Source organism: Micropterus dolomieu, linkage group LG17 (assembly GCF_021292245.1).
Source record: "Micropterus dolomieu isolate WLL.071019.BEF.003 ecotype Adirondacks linkage group LG17, ASM2129224v1, whole genome shotgun sequence".
Taxonomy (NCBI): Eukaryota; Metazoa; Chordata; class Actinopteri; order Centrarchiformes; family Centrarchidae; genus Micropterus; species Micropterus dolomieu.
This window is the reverse complement of record NC_060166.1, coordinates 14787850-14804862: the sequence shown is the minus strand read 5'-3', so window position 1 is coordinate 14804862 and position 17013 is coordinate 14787850. Positions and strand designations below refer to the sequence as shown.

The window sequence follows — 17013 nt, the reverse complement described above, 5'->3', positions numbered from 1 at the left end:
TGGAAAATGCTAACATCTCTGTTGACGACTCTACGATACATAAAACACTAAATAAGAATGTGAGGACACCACGGAGGAAGCCACTGTCCAAAAAAACACTGCTGCACGTCCAGAGTTTGCAAAAGAGCGCCTGGATGTTCCACAGCACTACTGGCAAAATATTCTGTGGACAGATGAAACCAAAGTTGAGTTGGTAGGAAGGAACACACAACCCTATGTGTGGAGGGAAAAAGGCACAGCACACCAACATCAAAACCTCATCCCAGCTGTGAGGTATGGTGGAGGGGGCATCATGATTTGGGGCTGCTTTGCTACCTCAGGGCCTGGAAGGGTTGCTATCATTGACGGAAAATTTATTCCAAAGTTTATCAAGACAATTTGCAGGAGAATGTAAGGCCATCTGTCCACCAGTTGAAGCTCAACAGGAGAAAATAAAACCAAATGAAGATGCCACAAGACCAATTAAGTAGTCATTGAATATTTTATTTGCAAATGAAAGAGTAATAACTCAGAAGTCGTAAAAATATACATTTTTTACTTGTGATATTTACATGGATTGTTTTCATCAAACAAACAAACTGTTTTACAAAACCAAAGAGAAGCCACAGCAGAAAAAGAGATGAGAGTAAAAGAAAACAAAAGTGTCATACATTTCCCTTTAGTAACGCCGCGCTGAGCGTGTCTCCCCCTGACATCGAAACAATGTAGTCAAGAGAAACAGCCAACCACACAGATCCCACACAGACCGGTGATGAGCACAGCACACAAAAAAGTGCAAAGTACATGGATGATAAATTCAAAATAAAGAAGACAAAATAAAGCTTCATAAAATTTTCTGTGAATATATTTACAATTGTAGATTATCTTTATTTATTTTTTAACTATTTTTAGCCGAATACAGTTATGTTACATCAAAGCAAAGCATTCCCTTTCGTCTGCTCAATCTCCTATGACATGCAGGTACCTTTGCTTTCCTTCTTGAGGTTGACTACAGCCCCATCCATCTCCTCTCTCAAAAGTAACAATACATCACATTCCCTATACTGGCATACAAGGCCAAACCACAAGGTCTGAGCATCACTTTGCCCTGCTCCACAGCTTTAATCGGAAATAAAACTGCTTAATAGAACATGAAACATTGTGGCTACACGAGATTCATACTACTATCATATAACGCAGGATAACTATGAATGATTTCATGTTTACTGCACCTTTGAGTGTTGACAACAAGACAATATATAGTGCTGATGGATACTGTTTTAAAGAATGGTATTGAATGTGCTGCTGACACTGAGGTGTGTTAAGACTTTCCTCCTCCACTCTCTACTGAACTGACAAAAGCTCCTTAAAATCCATTTGTTGGAAAGAGCGCAAGTTTTGTCAGGGCACAAAGCTGCACACATGAGAGGAGAGATGCAATGTGAGGGCTCATAAACTGGGGAATCTGCCACCTGAGACTTGCAGTTGCTGGAAAGCAAATCAAAAAGCTTGGAGGAATTTAACAGCTGGAAGACTTGCATCCCATCCTCCACCTCAACTGCTACTTTCATCTGTGGTGGAGGATATTTCAATGGCAAGAGCCTACAGCCCTGGCTTAATATCAGTTCTGTTATACCTCTCCTGATTCCCAGTACTACTGTCCCATGAAGAACGTCTTGGAGCAGATGCTATGCAGATTGTTGCATAGCAGCGTCTATCTTTCCGGGTGCATGTGTGTTTGCATGCATGTGTCTGTGTGTTTTGTTTTACAGTAACTGTTTTTGTATATCTGTGCGTGTGTGTGTGTGTGCAGATGTCCCTTGGGTGATAAAGTGTCCCTTTCTGTGCTGCATTTAGTATCCTGGTTCCATCAGTCAGTCGTAATACCTCCAGACATTCAATCCATCAAATTGATTCTGAAGGAGCACAAATAACAAGGATTGCTGTTTGGGCTTTTGTTTTTGTTTGAGTGCATGTGTGCATGTGCAACTGTGACTGTGCATGAAGCACACACCTGTGTTTCCATGTGGACCTGAATGTGCCATGTGTACTTGTTTATGTGTGTGTATATACAACTGTTTGTGTATGCCTTGAGATGCCATTAGTGCACCCAGGGCCAAGTGTGTTTTATGTTAAGAGACAGCAAGAGAAGGGAGGGAGTGTACAAGTGGCCTCCAGAACTGACGATAGTTATGAATTATGGACATGCTTTGTCTTGAGACACCACCCCCACAAGCAAAAACATGACTGCTGTCTGTGAAGCCAAGTGCAATAGGCATATAAGTCAGTGAAAACTAAAATAAACACTGCCAGTCTGCAGTCATATTAATTTGGGTAGAGGTTACTTTGCCTGATTATTCCTGGATCCTTCTCACTCATTGAATGGCTAACATGAGAATGTGTGGGTGTGGCCCAAGGGCTTATACTGAATTTACATGCACACACCCACACATACACGCCCACACACATTCACAAACATGCATGCATGCATGCAAGCACGCACAGACACACACACACACACACACACACACACACACAGTAGCTTCCCTGCTCAAATATGAACTGCTGTCTCTAGTTGAATATAAAAGGCATTTTTCTTAGTATCTTCCCTTACAGTTAAGTCACATGTAAAATCCTGCATGTGAAGTCAAACCACATGTGCTTTTCAGACAGATGTTGGTTTTCAAAACTTTTGAGGTTGAATTACTTCATCTTATCAGACAGTTTTTAATTTTGTGTGTAAATTAATATTTATAAGTGAAACAACACTAAAGCCCTGCTACCGGCCCAGAGAGAATAGCAATGTTCATTACACGCTATAATATTAAAGTCTTGGACATACTGATAATTTGCTCGTCGTAGAACCAGTAGTGGAGCTTAAAAAGTTTGTCCTGAGAGTAAAGGCCATGGAGTCACTAAAATAAAAACAGCTCATTTCCTTTGATAGTATGAACATGCTCACACATTTTTATGGCAATCTGCTACTGGATTTTAATATATCTCATGCACAAGTCAATCAATCAATCAAATCAATAAATTTCAAATCAATCAATTTAATCTTGATTGAAGGGGAAATCTTAGTTGAATGGCATGCCAGATTAAAGGTCAGGGTTCACCAAAATATTCATTACGTGTTGACTATAGATACGTTTTTATTATGGAAATCTGGTGATATGTCAATGCCAAATTTCTGATCAAGGGAAAATCTGACCCAGTGGTGGTGCTGGAGGAAAAGGTCACCGTCACTAAAATCAGAGGAATTATTCTTAAGGGATCAATAAAATCCATACAACATCTCATGAGAATCTGGCCAGTAGCTGTGAAGGTATCTTGCTTTCGACAAGATTGTATTTTCTATTCTAGACTTGTACCTTCCATTACATATGTTGTTGGACATGAATACTGAGTTTAAAGTCAAAAGTGATATTAGAATAGGGCGGCTTCACTTAATACACAACATGTGTACAAAAACACAAGGTTTAAATTCACTTTTGGATCCAATTTGACTCTTTTGTAAGCGGTATATCTCCCCCCACATACCTTTATTTATTAAATTAAATGACATCATGTGCGTATATCTATTTGTATGTACAATATAAAACAAGACTGATTACAGAATGTACAGTACATTGTCCCATGGCAGGGGATTGCTTTCTCACTACGGATAATTCACTCTGCTTGGTGCTCCCTAGACTGCATCTGTTATTACTAGGACAAGTTTCTGAAGTTGTATCTCTCAGCATTTCCTACTGTTGACCCTCAAAGCCGGATGTGAACAGAGAACCACTGGTGTGCTGAAGATAAGGACAAAGAAAGAAACCATCAAAACGAAGAGGGATTGCAAAGGCACACTAGACAGGCTACTTGCCCTTTATTTTCAGATACTTTCAATCAAACTGCACTGGGTCTGACTGAGGATCCGACAAATGGGGATTGGCTGATAGCACAGCTCGACCAATAACCAAACAGGACCGGGTGATTTAGTGAGACAGCAATCACGTACCACTCCATCGTTATGGATCCAAAGAGAGTACTGACAATGATACCATACACGCCCTATACAACTGAAGTCAACCGAATCATTCTCCTCGCTCCCTTCATTCAGACAGACATAGTAATTGTAAAATTGAACGTCAAGGTCAATTCTTTGTGCCTTAGCTTGAATATTGATTCAGTACCTTTACAGGAAGCTGACAAATGGGATCCACCATCTTTGTACATCACACATTCATGGTGACAGATTTTGGTTTCAGTTCATAAATGTAGCAGGTAAACAAAAGAGTAAAAAAAAAGCAACAATAACCCATCCTAGGGATTGGTGGCACTTCTTAATATGGATGAATGGACATATAGCTGTCTGTCACCCTTTACAACCTGTTCAGAGAGAAGAGACACAAAATAAAAGAAAGTCCAGCTGGTCTAATAGATGCTTATCCCCTATATTTAAAGTATTGACTTGCTATAGGCCTAATACATACTATTTAATTATTCAGGGAAGATATTCAGTACCAGAAAAGGATGTCCGTAGATGAAGACAGGATGTGGGCAGGGGTTTAACAACTCCATTGATTTGACTCAACTGTCAGTGCTACATCCATGTACCTGAAGTTTCCCCTGCTGATTGGTAAAGCAGATGAGCTGTTTGTGAGCCAGCTGAGTCAGTCTCAGGACCGCTGTGGTTTCCCACGGGTTCGTTACGTGAGCACAAAAGGCCGGGAGCACTGAGGCAGATGATGCACACGCCGCACACTGTGTCTGTCTACATGGATGGGCACAATTGGCCCAGCCCATGGGAGGCAAAGGGGTTTGTGGTTTCAGAGCAGGTGCTGGAGGCAGCAAGTCGGAGCGCAGGGGTGACATGAATCAGAGAATCACACCCCCCTCTCAGAAAAAAAGACAAAAAAAGCAGTCGTTGTCTTGAACTCTTGCACTTTCTTCATCCTCGTTTCTGCCCCACTTGTATCCATCTTGTATTTGTCGACAACCAAAGCTCAACAGCTGTATGACTCCGTTGGTACCAGGCTCAGAGTTTGGATCTACTTATCCAGCCGTTGCTGTTTCCCTTCCCCTCCCCTCCACTGCATGACTAACCCTTTGATTTGATAAATAAATAAAAGCTCTACAAGGGGGCCCCTTCTACCTCGCTGAACATGGTGCTTCCATGTGCCTTCAAAAGCCAAAAGAAAGAACTCAGAAAATAAGTTCTGCCTTTAGCCATGAGACACAAGCAGTGTTGCATCTCGCATCTTGTTTTTTCTTTTGTTGTTTTATGTAATTCAGTAGGGGGCAAGCTTGTCTTATTTTCCCTTTTTAAGTATGCATTCATGAAAAGTACTTTTGGACTTATAGTATTGATTCTTTTAATTACATCCTTTTAACTAGTTGCATTTCTTTGTTTATGGAAGAGTCTTAGTCTTTGGAAGGGGGCTAGAGGGTTTGGACTGGGATGGGAGTCTCACATGGCTGCAGGAAGTGGTTGGCTTTCAGTCCTACACAGTCTGAAAGGCCTTCGTCTGGGCGGGGACCATGAGGGTTGGGGGTGTTGGCCCAGACATGTTCCTGGAGTTGAATTTGGGAGTGACAGGGGGCTCGGGGGTCTTGGAGGGCACCACTGTAGTATAGGCTGGAGGGGACTGGGGAAAGCCTGGAGGCTGTCCGTTTTCCTTGAGAGCTGCTACAGCTGGTGGACGGGGGCGGTGACCACGCTGGGCACTGTTGTGCACCATGGACTGAGTGGAGGAGGCGCCGGAACGTGAGCTGCCAGAACGGGACGAGGACAGGGAGTTGGGCTTCACGAGCTTGGCCTTGGGAGCCTCTGCATCCTCCCTGTAGTGGAAACACACACACACACACACACACAGCAAATCATGATGACAATGGTCCATATATTTTATATCAACTGTGCTTCTGAAAATAGAGAAGAGCAACCCACAAACACACACACACACACACACACACACACACACACACACCCACACACACGCACACACACACACACACACACACACACACACACACACACAATGAACCACAAAACAGCACAACACAGTGCTATTCTAAGACCCTATTCACATGGGACTAGTATTATGTGGGGACCTCATGTAATTCATGAGATACCCCCCAGCCCCTGAGTTTTGTGAAACACATTTGCATGGAATAATGAAATCTGCTGAAATCACCAGTTCCCCAGACACACTCGCTGAAGGAAAAAAAAACTTTTTGCTGAGAACACAATGAAAACTTTCCATTATAACTCTTTATAACTACTTTCACCGACAGAAGGAGGATCCACATTTTACAAAATAGTACAGACAAATTAAAACAGCGTGGCAAAAACAACTTAAACTGTCAGTGATATCAAGCACCGAAATTAAGGTAATTTGTGCTGTGATTGTAACGTGGATGGTATTGACATTGCAGAGGAGCTTTTTTTTTTATTTTTTATTACAAATCACCAGGTCACGAGGGTGCGTGGGTTGTCGCCAGGTAATATCATTCCATGTACATAAGGCTTATGATTCTCTACAGAAAGTCAGTAATAGAAACCAATCATCTGTGCACTGCTGGCTACATGGTAACATTTCTCAGACACACCAGAAAAGGTTCTTTAACTCTTAGAAGAAAAAAAAATAAAATCTTAAAACAGCACTGAGGTTGGTTCTAAATCCATACACACGAGATTTGCGTCCCTAGAGCTGCTGTGGTCTGATTGAGCACATTAGTGGAAAGGCTCAGACTCTTAACATGGTATAAAAACAGAAAACACTTCCTCACATCTACATTATTTACTTGAAGCTGTCTCTCAAACATGCTACATTATTCATTGTTACATCGGTAAATATGCACCTACACCGACTCCAGTCTGTCACAAAAAAAAATGCCGTTGCTTTTACAAGTGTCATTAGCGGCCCACAGAGCCCCCAATGCAAGCAGGCTTTAGAGTGAGGAATAAACACTATTGTGATCCCTGATGTCACACAAAGATGCACACAGAGAAATACAAGGGAGGTGTGAAAAGAAGGCTCGTCAAAGATAATCGATGAACACTTGACCTTGTAGTTGCTTTTATTTTTTTGATACACACATAGGTAGGCAGACAGGCAGACAGCAAACACACTCAAGCATACAGGGGCTGTTGCTGTGTCAATTAGTATCTGACTTGAAGACAGTAACTGGTTCAGAACAGTTTCATTTGAAGTGGTGCTTATAGGGTAACACACACAGGGTAATACACACCTATGTGCTCAAACCTTTCAAAGCAATTGCTAAGAAGAGTCAGAAAACACTGTAACTGCAATAGATATTCACAGTTATAGTATGGGCTGGCACATTTAATTCTTGTGAGTATCAATTATTTATTTTTATTTTTAAAGTCATTTCTTGCCTTTATTTGCAGACCAGCTGAAAGATAGAAATGTGAGAGATAGTGAGGGGATGACATGCAGCAAGAGTAAGGGTCACAGGCTGGAATCTAATCCGGCCTGCTGCGGTAAAGGCTTTAGTCTTTTGTATATGGTGCGCTGTTATACTGGGTGAGCTAACCGACACATCTTTATAAAATACTTTTAAATATTCAAAATGTGTGTTACTCTCATAGTTTAATTCTAGGACATTATATTAATCTAGTCTCTGCTGTGGGGACAACACTAACTGCAAAATTTACTTTACTTTTTTTTCATTTGTTTGCATTTGTTTTTGTGGCTCACCTGCCAACAGTGCATACAGTATGAATATCACATCCCCCACTGAGCTTGAGATTATACTAAGGGAAGTACAGGTGCTGAGGGTGCAGCAGCACTCAAATTTCCAGCTTCACCACAACTGCAGCTACAGGTGGCTAAAGTAGACTATCTTTATATTGTTGCAAGGTGCCTTTTTTCTGTCTCATTATTCCCACATGTCCCTGTTTCAACAGGTAACAGGTAACAGGTTTAAGCTCATTTAAAAGTGTAAATGCAGCTAAACTAACAGAGCAACAGTCCCATAGAGATACAAAAACACATAGAGAAACACACATGTGGCTCTCCATTCTCATAATCCCAAATATCCAGTAAAATTTTGCATTTTGCATGCATTGTAACTAGTAAAATAGTTCAAAATGACAAAAATGTGAACCAGTCACTGAAGAAAAGAGGATGAGCAAACCTGATCTCATTTGGAGTCTCCTCCTCCTCGTATTTCTTTTTCTCCTTCTTCCGGAAGACGAGCCAGATGATTAATATGACAATAAGCACACCAAGGGATATTCCCACCACTGCACCGGCTACCATACCTACATCCCTCACATCTGTGAACAGGAAAGAGTGATGAGAGACATAGTCACTTACTGTCACATGAAATTCATAGTTTTTCATCTTAATCTTTAATTCACAAACACCTATGGTCAATGCTTATCTAAAGGAAATAGTTCAACACTCCCTACATTTGTGCCACTGCGCCCAACTTCAATTTAACACCAGGGCTATCAAACAGTTTTTGCTGAGCTACTAGATGTGTCATTTTCTCTACACATGACCCCAACAGTCTTGGTCCTCTCAGGAAATATATTAGTGTGACAGTGAAACATAACTGTAGGTGGTGACCAGTAGCTACCAGTTTAAGTTTAGCACAGTCCCTATAGTGTTAGAGCACCGGGAGGAGGGTGTGGGGAGGTAGATGGAAAGGCAGGTAAGGGAATGAATGTATTTCCAGCTGCAGTTTGAAACAATAACCATCAATCAGTGTGGCAGTTCGGTGTGAGGCGAGCGCTGCGAGGTCGATTCTCCCTTCCCTCCCAGAACTCACGCTGCATTGTGACCTCAATGGTGCAGTTTTCCTCTCCCACGTCATTGCTCGCTGTGCACCTGTAGACGCCTGTGCTGTCCATGGTGAGATTCCTCAGGGTCACAATCTCTGGGTTCTTGAGATCTGGGAAATTAAAACAGTACAGAATAGACGCATAAGAGGAAGTCTGAGGCAGTTTCGTACAAGTAACTGTTTGTGTGCAACTGTCTACTGTATATTGTTTTGCATTCCTTCATGTTTATCCTCAATGTCAAATACATTTGCAGGACAGGAGATACAAGCAAAATGTATGTTATTACTGAAGAAAGGGAGAGAGGGATAGAAGGAAGAAGCACATGGGAGCGCATGTGAGAGAGAGACATGGGCAGGTTGTTTATTTAAGAACGAGGGCCATCACACTGAGGAGGACTTGAAGGCAGTAGCAGGAGCGTGTCTGAGAGAGCGCTGGAACCCCCCATGGGATATTTAGTCATCCTTGCCAATGACAACCATGTGATATTACCTTTCACCAGACCCATAAATAATGCCCGCTGACGCAGTGCGTTATCGTCCAATGAAAACTAATTAGACTGAACAGGTGTTGTTTGGTGAAGGTCATTAATTTGAAGGTTTTTGTCTGGGCACGTGCCATCACGGATGACAGTTGAACATTGGAGGGAAAACTGAGACAGGGAGGTTGGCACCCCGGGGGTGTTTATGCCGGTTTAGAGAATGCACAGTAGAGAGAATTGCCCTACCATTAGCTTCTCTGCTATAAACTGTCTCTGTTACTATTTAGAGAGGGATATGCATGGTTATGATCCAAGCGGAATGCCAGAATCCACACCATGTGAATGAAGTGTGCCTCAGGGCGACTACGGAGCCAATGTTTTTTTTTGGTACAGAATGTAGTGGGAGCTGCCAGTCCAGTTCTGTGTATTACATTTGATTTTCTTCTTTACACACAATCCAAGAAAACTCTCACTTCACACTGACTTCATGCATACAGGTATAATTCACTTGAGCCAGGCTGACATTTCAGTGTCACAGACATCTTCAGTAGATCACAGTATCAGCCTGGATCCTCGTGTTTATATAACTCATCCCAACAGAGTACAACTAGGAATCACAGGGCTGTGTTCTGTTTGATTTCCTGGGGAAAATGTAGTATACATAAAGTTGTATTTAGCTGTAGATGGTAGTACTGTTACTGGTCTGAAGGAAAGAAAGGAGTGCAGAGTCAGAGTTAGTGGCCTAACTGGGACAATCTGAACCCATCTAAGTGCCCTTCTCTGGTGTATCAGCTCAGAGAGCCACAAGTAGAATGCAGATTTAGGTGGCAGTTTTTGCAAATGTATGAATATAAAGTTGGTTGGGGGGAGAAAAAGGTGGTGTGCTCAGCAAAACGCTTCCCTGGATAAACGCAGTCCATAAAAATCACTAATATGAAGATTAATCTACACAGAACTTCTCTGCAGCGGACTTGAATGGTGAATCAGCACGTCAGTATAGTGGCAGTTATTTTCCTTACCTATCAGTGCCAGGTTTGGCAATTTCCCCAGACTCTTGCCTTTGTCCAATACTCGCTCCCACTTGTAGCTGATGGGGTCAGAACCATCGCTGGACTTACAGCTCAGCTTTACATCACTGCCCTCCAGGAGTTTGCCATCCATCCAGCACCTTGGCTTGGAGGGTTTGACTGTAAAAACACATTGGAATCAGAGCAATTTTCAGACAAATGTGCAACAAACAAGCTGTTCTTTATCACATCCGCACAGATGTCATTTTTAGTTTTGCATTAAATTTCAACCATTTAGATGCCTTTTCCCTATTTTGATGTGATGACAGAGCAAAGTAATAGAACAAGCAAACAAAAGTAAGGCAGAATAGTGAATATTGCACAGATGTAATTTATCAATAATATGTGAAGTTTGTAGATTTTAATGTAAAAATAAACTATAAATAAAAATATAACAGATATATTCATCTAAGTCTACAAGAACCTTTGCTAATCATTTAATTTGCAGATATTTTAATCAGCAAATCTGTAGCACCATAAAACTTTTTGAACTTGTTCCACTGACAATAAATGAGAAACTTATAGGTACTGAAACTGTGGCCTGTGTGATTATATGGGGATATGCACACATCTCCTAACTCTGAACTCTTATTGCTATTATAAAATAAAGTGTAAAAGCTCAAACATATATTCTGTGAGTTAATAAAATCTATCTTCCTTTCATTGTCAAAGCATAGGTCAGTGATGTTATTATTCTCTAAGTGTCTAAAATGAGCTGTATAATAAATGACAATGAATTTTCTCTTTAAACAGGAAATTTACTGAAGCATGACTTATTCCATCATGTAAAGCAATTCAGTTCACACTAGTGTATATCAGCTCAGAATAAAACATGAGCAAATGCATAAAAGAGATATAATAATAACACAAATGGCTTGTTGAGTTACATTAAGTTGAATTGTTAAACATACATTATAAACTTTATTTGAACTTTTCTATCTATAGCCATGTCATTTACAATTCTTAATAAGGATAAGAGCGGGTAGCACGGCATCATGGTCCCATAGGAAATGGATCAATGTGATCCCAAAGCTGGCTGGGATCGCTTGTGGTAATATGTTCTCCACAGGTCAAAGGTTTTGGTCATAGTATAGTAGCTGGAGGCTGGTGCCTGCTAAGCCCGGTACAGCTGCTCTGTTTGGATACATGCTGAGAGGCACCGCGAAGCTATGAAAACAGTAAAATAGCACACTGTTTTCTCCCTCGCAAGTGACATATTTTTAGATCAGTGCCGAACTAAATTTAAACATCTGTTTTGTTTTTCTGTTATGCTGTCATATTAGTGGTGTGGACTTTTGTGTATTTGGCTGTTGCTGCTTGTCAGCAAAGTTGCAGTACAAGTAACTCTGTAATGCTAAAATGTAGTGAGTTCGTCGTAGCTGGTACATAAAGCCAGATAGCTTTTGTGTATTCCTCCCTTTGTTTGTCTATCCCCTCCTCTTATCCGTCCCGTCCCCATCTGCCTGTGCATCTTGTAGCTCTGTCAGAGTCAGTTAGGCCTAACTGCAGCAGGAGCAGTTGGAGCGCATAACCTCAGACACAAATACACACTTATATATGTCACCCCCCCCCCCCACTCCCGCACACACACACACACAACACACACACACACACACACACACACACACAAATACAACACACACACATGTCAAAAAACTGCACATGCATATCCACACACTGTGTAACAAGAAAAGTGCAGGCATCCAGGCACATGAACACATACACAACCACTGGAGGCCGGCATAAACCCTGGCGCTTACACAAATACATACACTCACACACTCTCTCATGCCAAGCCAGCTACCAGCTCCGCTGCCAAGCTATTATCTTAGCGCGGGGAGCGAGAGAAAAATGCAAATGTTGGTCTCTCTCAAAATCGAAAGTGTCACCGAAAAGCTGAGGGCAATTTGTAAAAATCGAGGCACTAACTCACTGAAATGTCTTTATGGAAGAGAGAGGAGAGTGAGAGCGAGAGGATTAACAGACTGTTCCATTAGAAAACCAATAACCGCGGGTTGAACTAATCTCCCATGATGTTTTAATAAATCGCCTGCTTTTCTGACATTGAGAACGATCTTGCTCCTCCCGCTGGACTTTGTGGATAGCTTTTGTGGTACAGCCTCTCCCCTTTTGCTGTCTGTCCTTCAGAGTTGTTTAGCTATTTGAGATATGCAGGCAGAGACACATATTAACACTGATCTAGTTGCTAAGCCATTTATAAAAATCTGTATATTGGGTGAACGAGAAAAACAAAAAGAATTTAAAAAAAAGAAGGGGATACGATGTACAATGACTTTGCAGTGGCGTATGAGGCCAAAACAGGCTCTTCTATCGTTGCAAGAGATGACTTGTACGAACACTTTTTCCTAAGTAGCTTATCAATAGTTAGATGATGGCAGTTGCCTTTTTTCAATGTCATTTTCAGTGACTAAATTTCATTACAGAATGTCCCTCAAACTTAGAGCAGGGTCTGTTGTCTGTCTTCTCACAGATCGCATAGAGGACACAACTGTATTAGCCTGTGCTATAGCCACACAAAGAATTTATCTTCATGCTTTTCCATATAATTCAGACCCTAACATAAGCCCTATGCTCGTATGTTTCTGGTCTCACCTCATCAACAAACCAATCCAAATGAACCCAAACAGCACGAGTGAAATCAAATCACTCTGTCTGAATCAAATTGAATCATTAGATCAGTCAGCATGACAGAGGAAATGTGCCAGGCTAATGATTCAGTGATTAGGTCTGTGTGTGTGAGTGAGAGAGAGACTGTGTGTTTATATATGTACAAATGGTTTTGGGTCTCTTCATAACCTGATGGCATGTGCGCGGACGTTCATGCTAGTGGGTACCTGTGCGTGTATGTGTCTGCCACCTGTTTGTGTGTGTGTGTGTGTGTGTGTGTGTGTGTGTGTGTGTGTGTGTGTTTGTATTACGATGTGTCTGACAACGCTCACCCAGCACAATGAGGTTGACCTGGCTCCAGTGGTACTTTCCCCCAGTCTTGACTTTACAGTAGTATTCCCCAGAGTCAGTCAGCAGGAGGTCACTGATCAGCAGGGAGGCGTCTCCACCCAGGTACTCCCCAGCAAAGGACAGACGGCTGGCCTCACTGCCCGTCGCCTCATTGGTGTACACCTGGCCCCCAAAGAAGGTAATGATCTAGATGTAGTGAAAAGAAGAAAATTAGAGATTTATTTTAACATTGTTTTTTTTGTATTCAACACAGGCCTTGAGAGAGAGAGAAACTGTTGTTCAGCAGGAAGGTTAGCTGGCACCTGTCCTTCCGTAGTATTTTTAAAAGAAAATCCTAAATACCAAACTCTCTTGTGTCTTTCAAATAACTAAATAAAAAGTTGTCTCACTGCCATTTATCCTGCATTACTCTTCCTTTTAGACTAATTTTAACACATTTCCTCTTGGACCCAGTAATATAAACTAACATTTGAACTGTTATCCATCTAATTAATGCAACCAATTCCTCAAATAAGGCTTTCATGTCAATTACCAACTCGTTTGGTTAACTTAATTTCTATGTCCCAGCAGTAATACCCTTGATATATTTGACTGGTATCCTTCCATTAACATTTAAAATGATGTAACTCTAATGATGGTGTACGTACAGCTCATACATATCTACATAGTCCCTCACTGGGTGCACAGTCTTGAGAAAAACAGAATACCAGCACTCATGGGTAACATTGTTAACAATCACTTTTTAATTAACACTTGGGAAATAATATTTTACAAATGAATGCCTTTGCTGGAATGCCAGTATCCTGCCAGTGTTCATTTAGCCGATTATCTGTGAGCGCTGTTATCTCCTGATGCTCTTTCTACAAGCGGAGCCGTCAAATTGACCAAATAAAAACCTATTCTGGTGCCGAGATAAAAGATTAAAAAACCCACAGCGGCACTGATGTGATGTTAGCACTCTGGCTAAAACAAAAGGCTAGGGAACTAAACAATGCCTCGCACCCGCCATAGTCCAAAGTACATATTAACCTGTAGTATATATTCAGACAATAAATGTGTTATGTTTTTATCTCTTTTAATTTTTGTCTTATTCTATTTAGCAGGAAATCTAAAAAGCTACTGAACAGAAAATTACAAGATTAGGCGATTTGCATGCTAGATTTTGGTCAGACCTGGATCTAATAGTGCCACAGCGTTATCATTTGAAAGCACTGCATTTGTGCATATTGTACATATCACAAAATAATATATATATATATATATCAATAAATCAAATATAAATACACAGGACACAAGGATCACAACTTTGAAACAAACATTAAAATGAGGCTAGTGTAGTAAAATAAGTTTGTGTTACGGTTTACTCTATGTTTCTTTCTTCCTTATTTGTAGCACACAGTTCACAAACATTCGGTCTTCAAAGAAAAAAATATGATGATTGTAAATTTCACTGTTGACATCTAACATCTGTAAACCTGTACTTGGATAGCTTTCATTTGTCTTCGCTTATGTCTATCCTCTCCTCGTTTCTCTTTGCCTCTTTCTCTATCTCCCTCTCTTTCCATCCACATACACAAACACAAACAAACACAGCTGTCACAGTGGCCTATTACTCAGGGCAAGTGAGAGCCTGCAGATGGGGACTGCTAAATGCCGGTGCCACAGTGTATCAGTGCCTAAGAAACAGGGGCACCTGCTGTGATCACAGGTGACGACTGGCCATTTACACAAACACACACATGCTTAGCCCCCCCCCCCCACAAACTAGTGTCCAAGCAAACATGTGGAGTACAAACACACCACGAATGCAAACAGACATACGTTACTGTGCCACAGCTTTAGGCACAGAGAGACACTGCCCTGGCACTTAAACAGAACAGTGAGACATATTTTAAAATGCCTATAGGCAAACTTCAGCTGCTGTCATGAGCCATGGACACATATTACTCACATATACGTGAGTATAGACTATGCTACTTGTGCATGTGTATTTATGCTTCTTGTTGTGTCTGGGTGCAGGCTACTCTCAGCATGTGCTGATAATACTAGAGATAGTGAAAATGCCAGTGAGTGTGAGGAATTTAAGAGGAATATAGTAAAATGGCCAGGAGCTGTTAGCATAGTTTGCAATTAAGATGAGGTGGTTTGTTTATTCAGTAAAAACTGAAAATACTGTATTCAGACATTGAATGTCTCTGCCTCCTCTAGCTGCCTCCTCCTCTTTTTTTTGAATAGATGTCATTAGATAAACATTCGGTTCAGTTATTTTTACTTAATACAGTAAAAATGTTTTACATTTTTGTTTATTTACAAGGTTATTTTATAAATAAAAGCATTTAATATTACGTGTAAAAGAACCTGAACTCTGCCTGTATGTGTATGAGAAAAATATCAGATTCTCATTTGCGTATCTTATTTCATCACATAAAATACTTAAAAAAAAAACATATAGTTAAGACAGTTATACATGATAGCTGTTCACCTATTCTCTGATTAAGGAGGGATTGTTAAGGATTATTCAGACCAGAGTGACACATATAAGTCAGCGGCTGCCATAACAGTATCCATGTGAATAGCAGAACCATATTTGCCATTGTTGGAGAAAGTCTTTCTCTCTCTACTAATAATGAATATTAGTCAGCTCAGTTGGTCACAATTGTCCTGCTAATAAATGCCAAAGTATGTTCAAATTTGTGTCCTGGAAGGTCAGAAATTTAGCATTTTCTTACATTGACAATCACCAGCATGCAGTAAGCCACTGTACCACACTGCTGCTGGTGTATTTTCCAAGAAAGGATGATCATTTGTGGAAAGCAGCTTACTTGCATGGATTTCATTTTTTGGAAAATGACATCCTTCCATGTCTGTGCCACAGCTGTTGCTATGACAATGCACAGTGTTATGAGTAACAATAAATATAGTTGCAGGTCAGCACAGTGACAAGGGCCAGTCTCCTATCATTCATCTTGAAGAGTGCAGATGAACTTTGGTGAGATTCATGGAGTGCCCCCTCTCATGCCCCTGTCTCCAGCCCATCTGTGTCCTTAACACATGATAACAGAGGCTAAATGTTGACAAGATGCTCTTTCCCTCTCAACAGGGCCTTCCAGTAGAACAAAATAATTATTTATTTATTCAGCTACAGGCACAGTCTCTTTCCTAATCAAATTTTCAGACATTTGATTTTAATTAATGGCGCCTTCATTGTTGTCTTCCCGTTAAATATTCATCGCAATGTGGCAGCCCCTCTATAGTATGAATCATCAATGCGTAAGACACGTTTTCCTCCTTTCTTTCGTCCTGGCCCCTCTGTTTCCCATACACATGCTTTTCTTTTCTTTCTCACAGTGTTACGCTTCTCTGTGCTAAGAAACACATCAGTGAACGGACAAATGACTTCCAAAGAGAAAGGAAAACTCTTTCTTCCGACAGAAGGCTGGTGAGATTTTATGCTCTGTCTGTTATCAGATACTATGTTCAATTTGGGTGAAGAAAGACAATGATTCAAAACCAGTGAAACGATACCAAAACGTCTTCAAAGGATGTGAGACACAAATCCAATTTAAGGCCATTTAAAGACTTTTGGCCAGGCAATTCTTTACTTAGGACAGAACAGCTGTGCTGCTGTTTAAGCCTGGAAGATATGATGAAGTCTAGAATTACCAGACAGTTTCTAATTTCGTTTCAGGTGGACACAGCAAAGACAATCCAAA

The 17013-nt window shown here is 40.9% G+C and overlaps 1 protein-coding gene across 1 annotated transcript in view; it reads right to left on the bottom strand.

Annotated features, from left to right (window-relative positions):
- Positions 1-462: 462 nt before the first annotated feature.
- The window catches only part of clmpb (CXADR like membrane protein b), a 68056-nt gene continuing 51505 nt past the window's right edge, over positions 463-17013 (bottom strand). The window contains exons 3-7 of the mRNA XM_046073865.1: positions 13282-13486; positions 10274-10441; positions 8764-8886; positions 8125-8266; positions 463-5805 (exon numbers count right to left, since the gene is read on the bottom strand). Coding sequence (XP_045929821.1) covers positions 5469-5805; positions 8125-8266; positions 8764-8886; positions 10274-10441; positions 13282-13486 — 975 coding nt within the window. The 3' untranslated portion in view covers positions 463-5468. The remainder of the gene's footprint in view (positions 5806-8124; positions 8267-8763; positions 8887-10273; positions 10442-13281; positions 13487-17013) is intronic.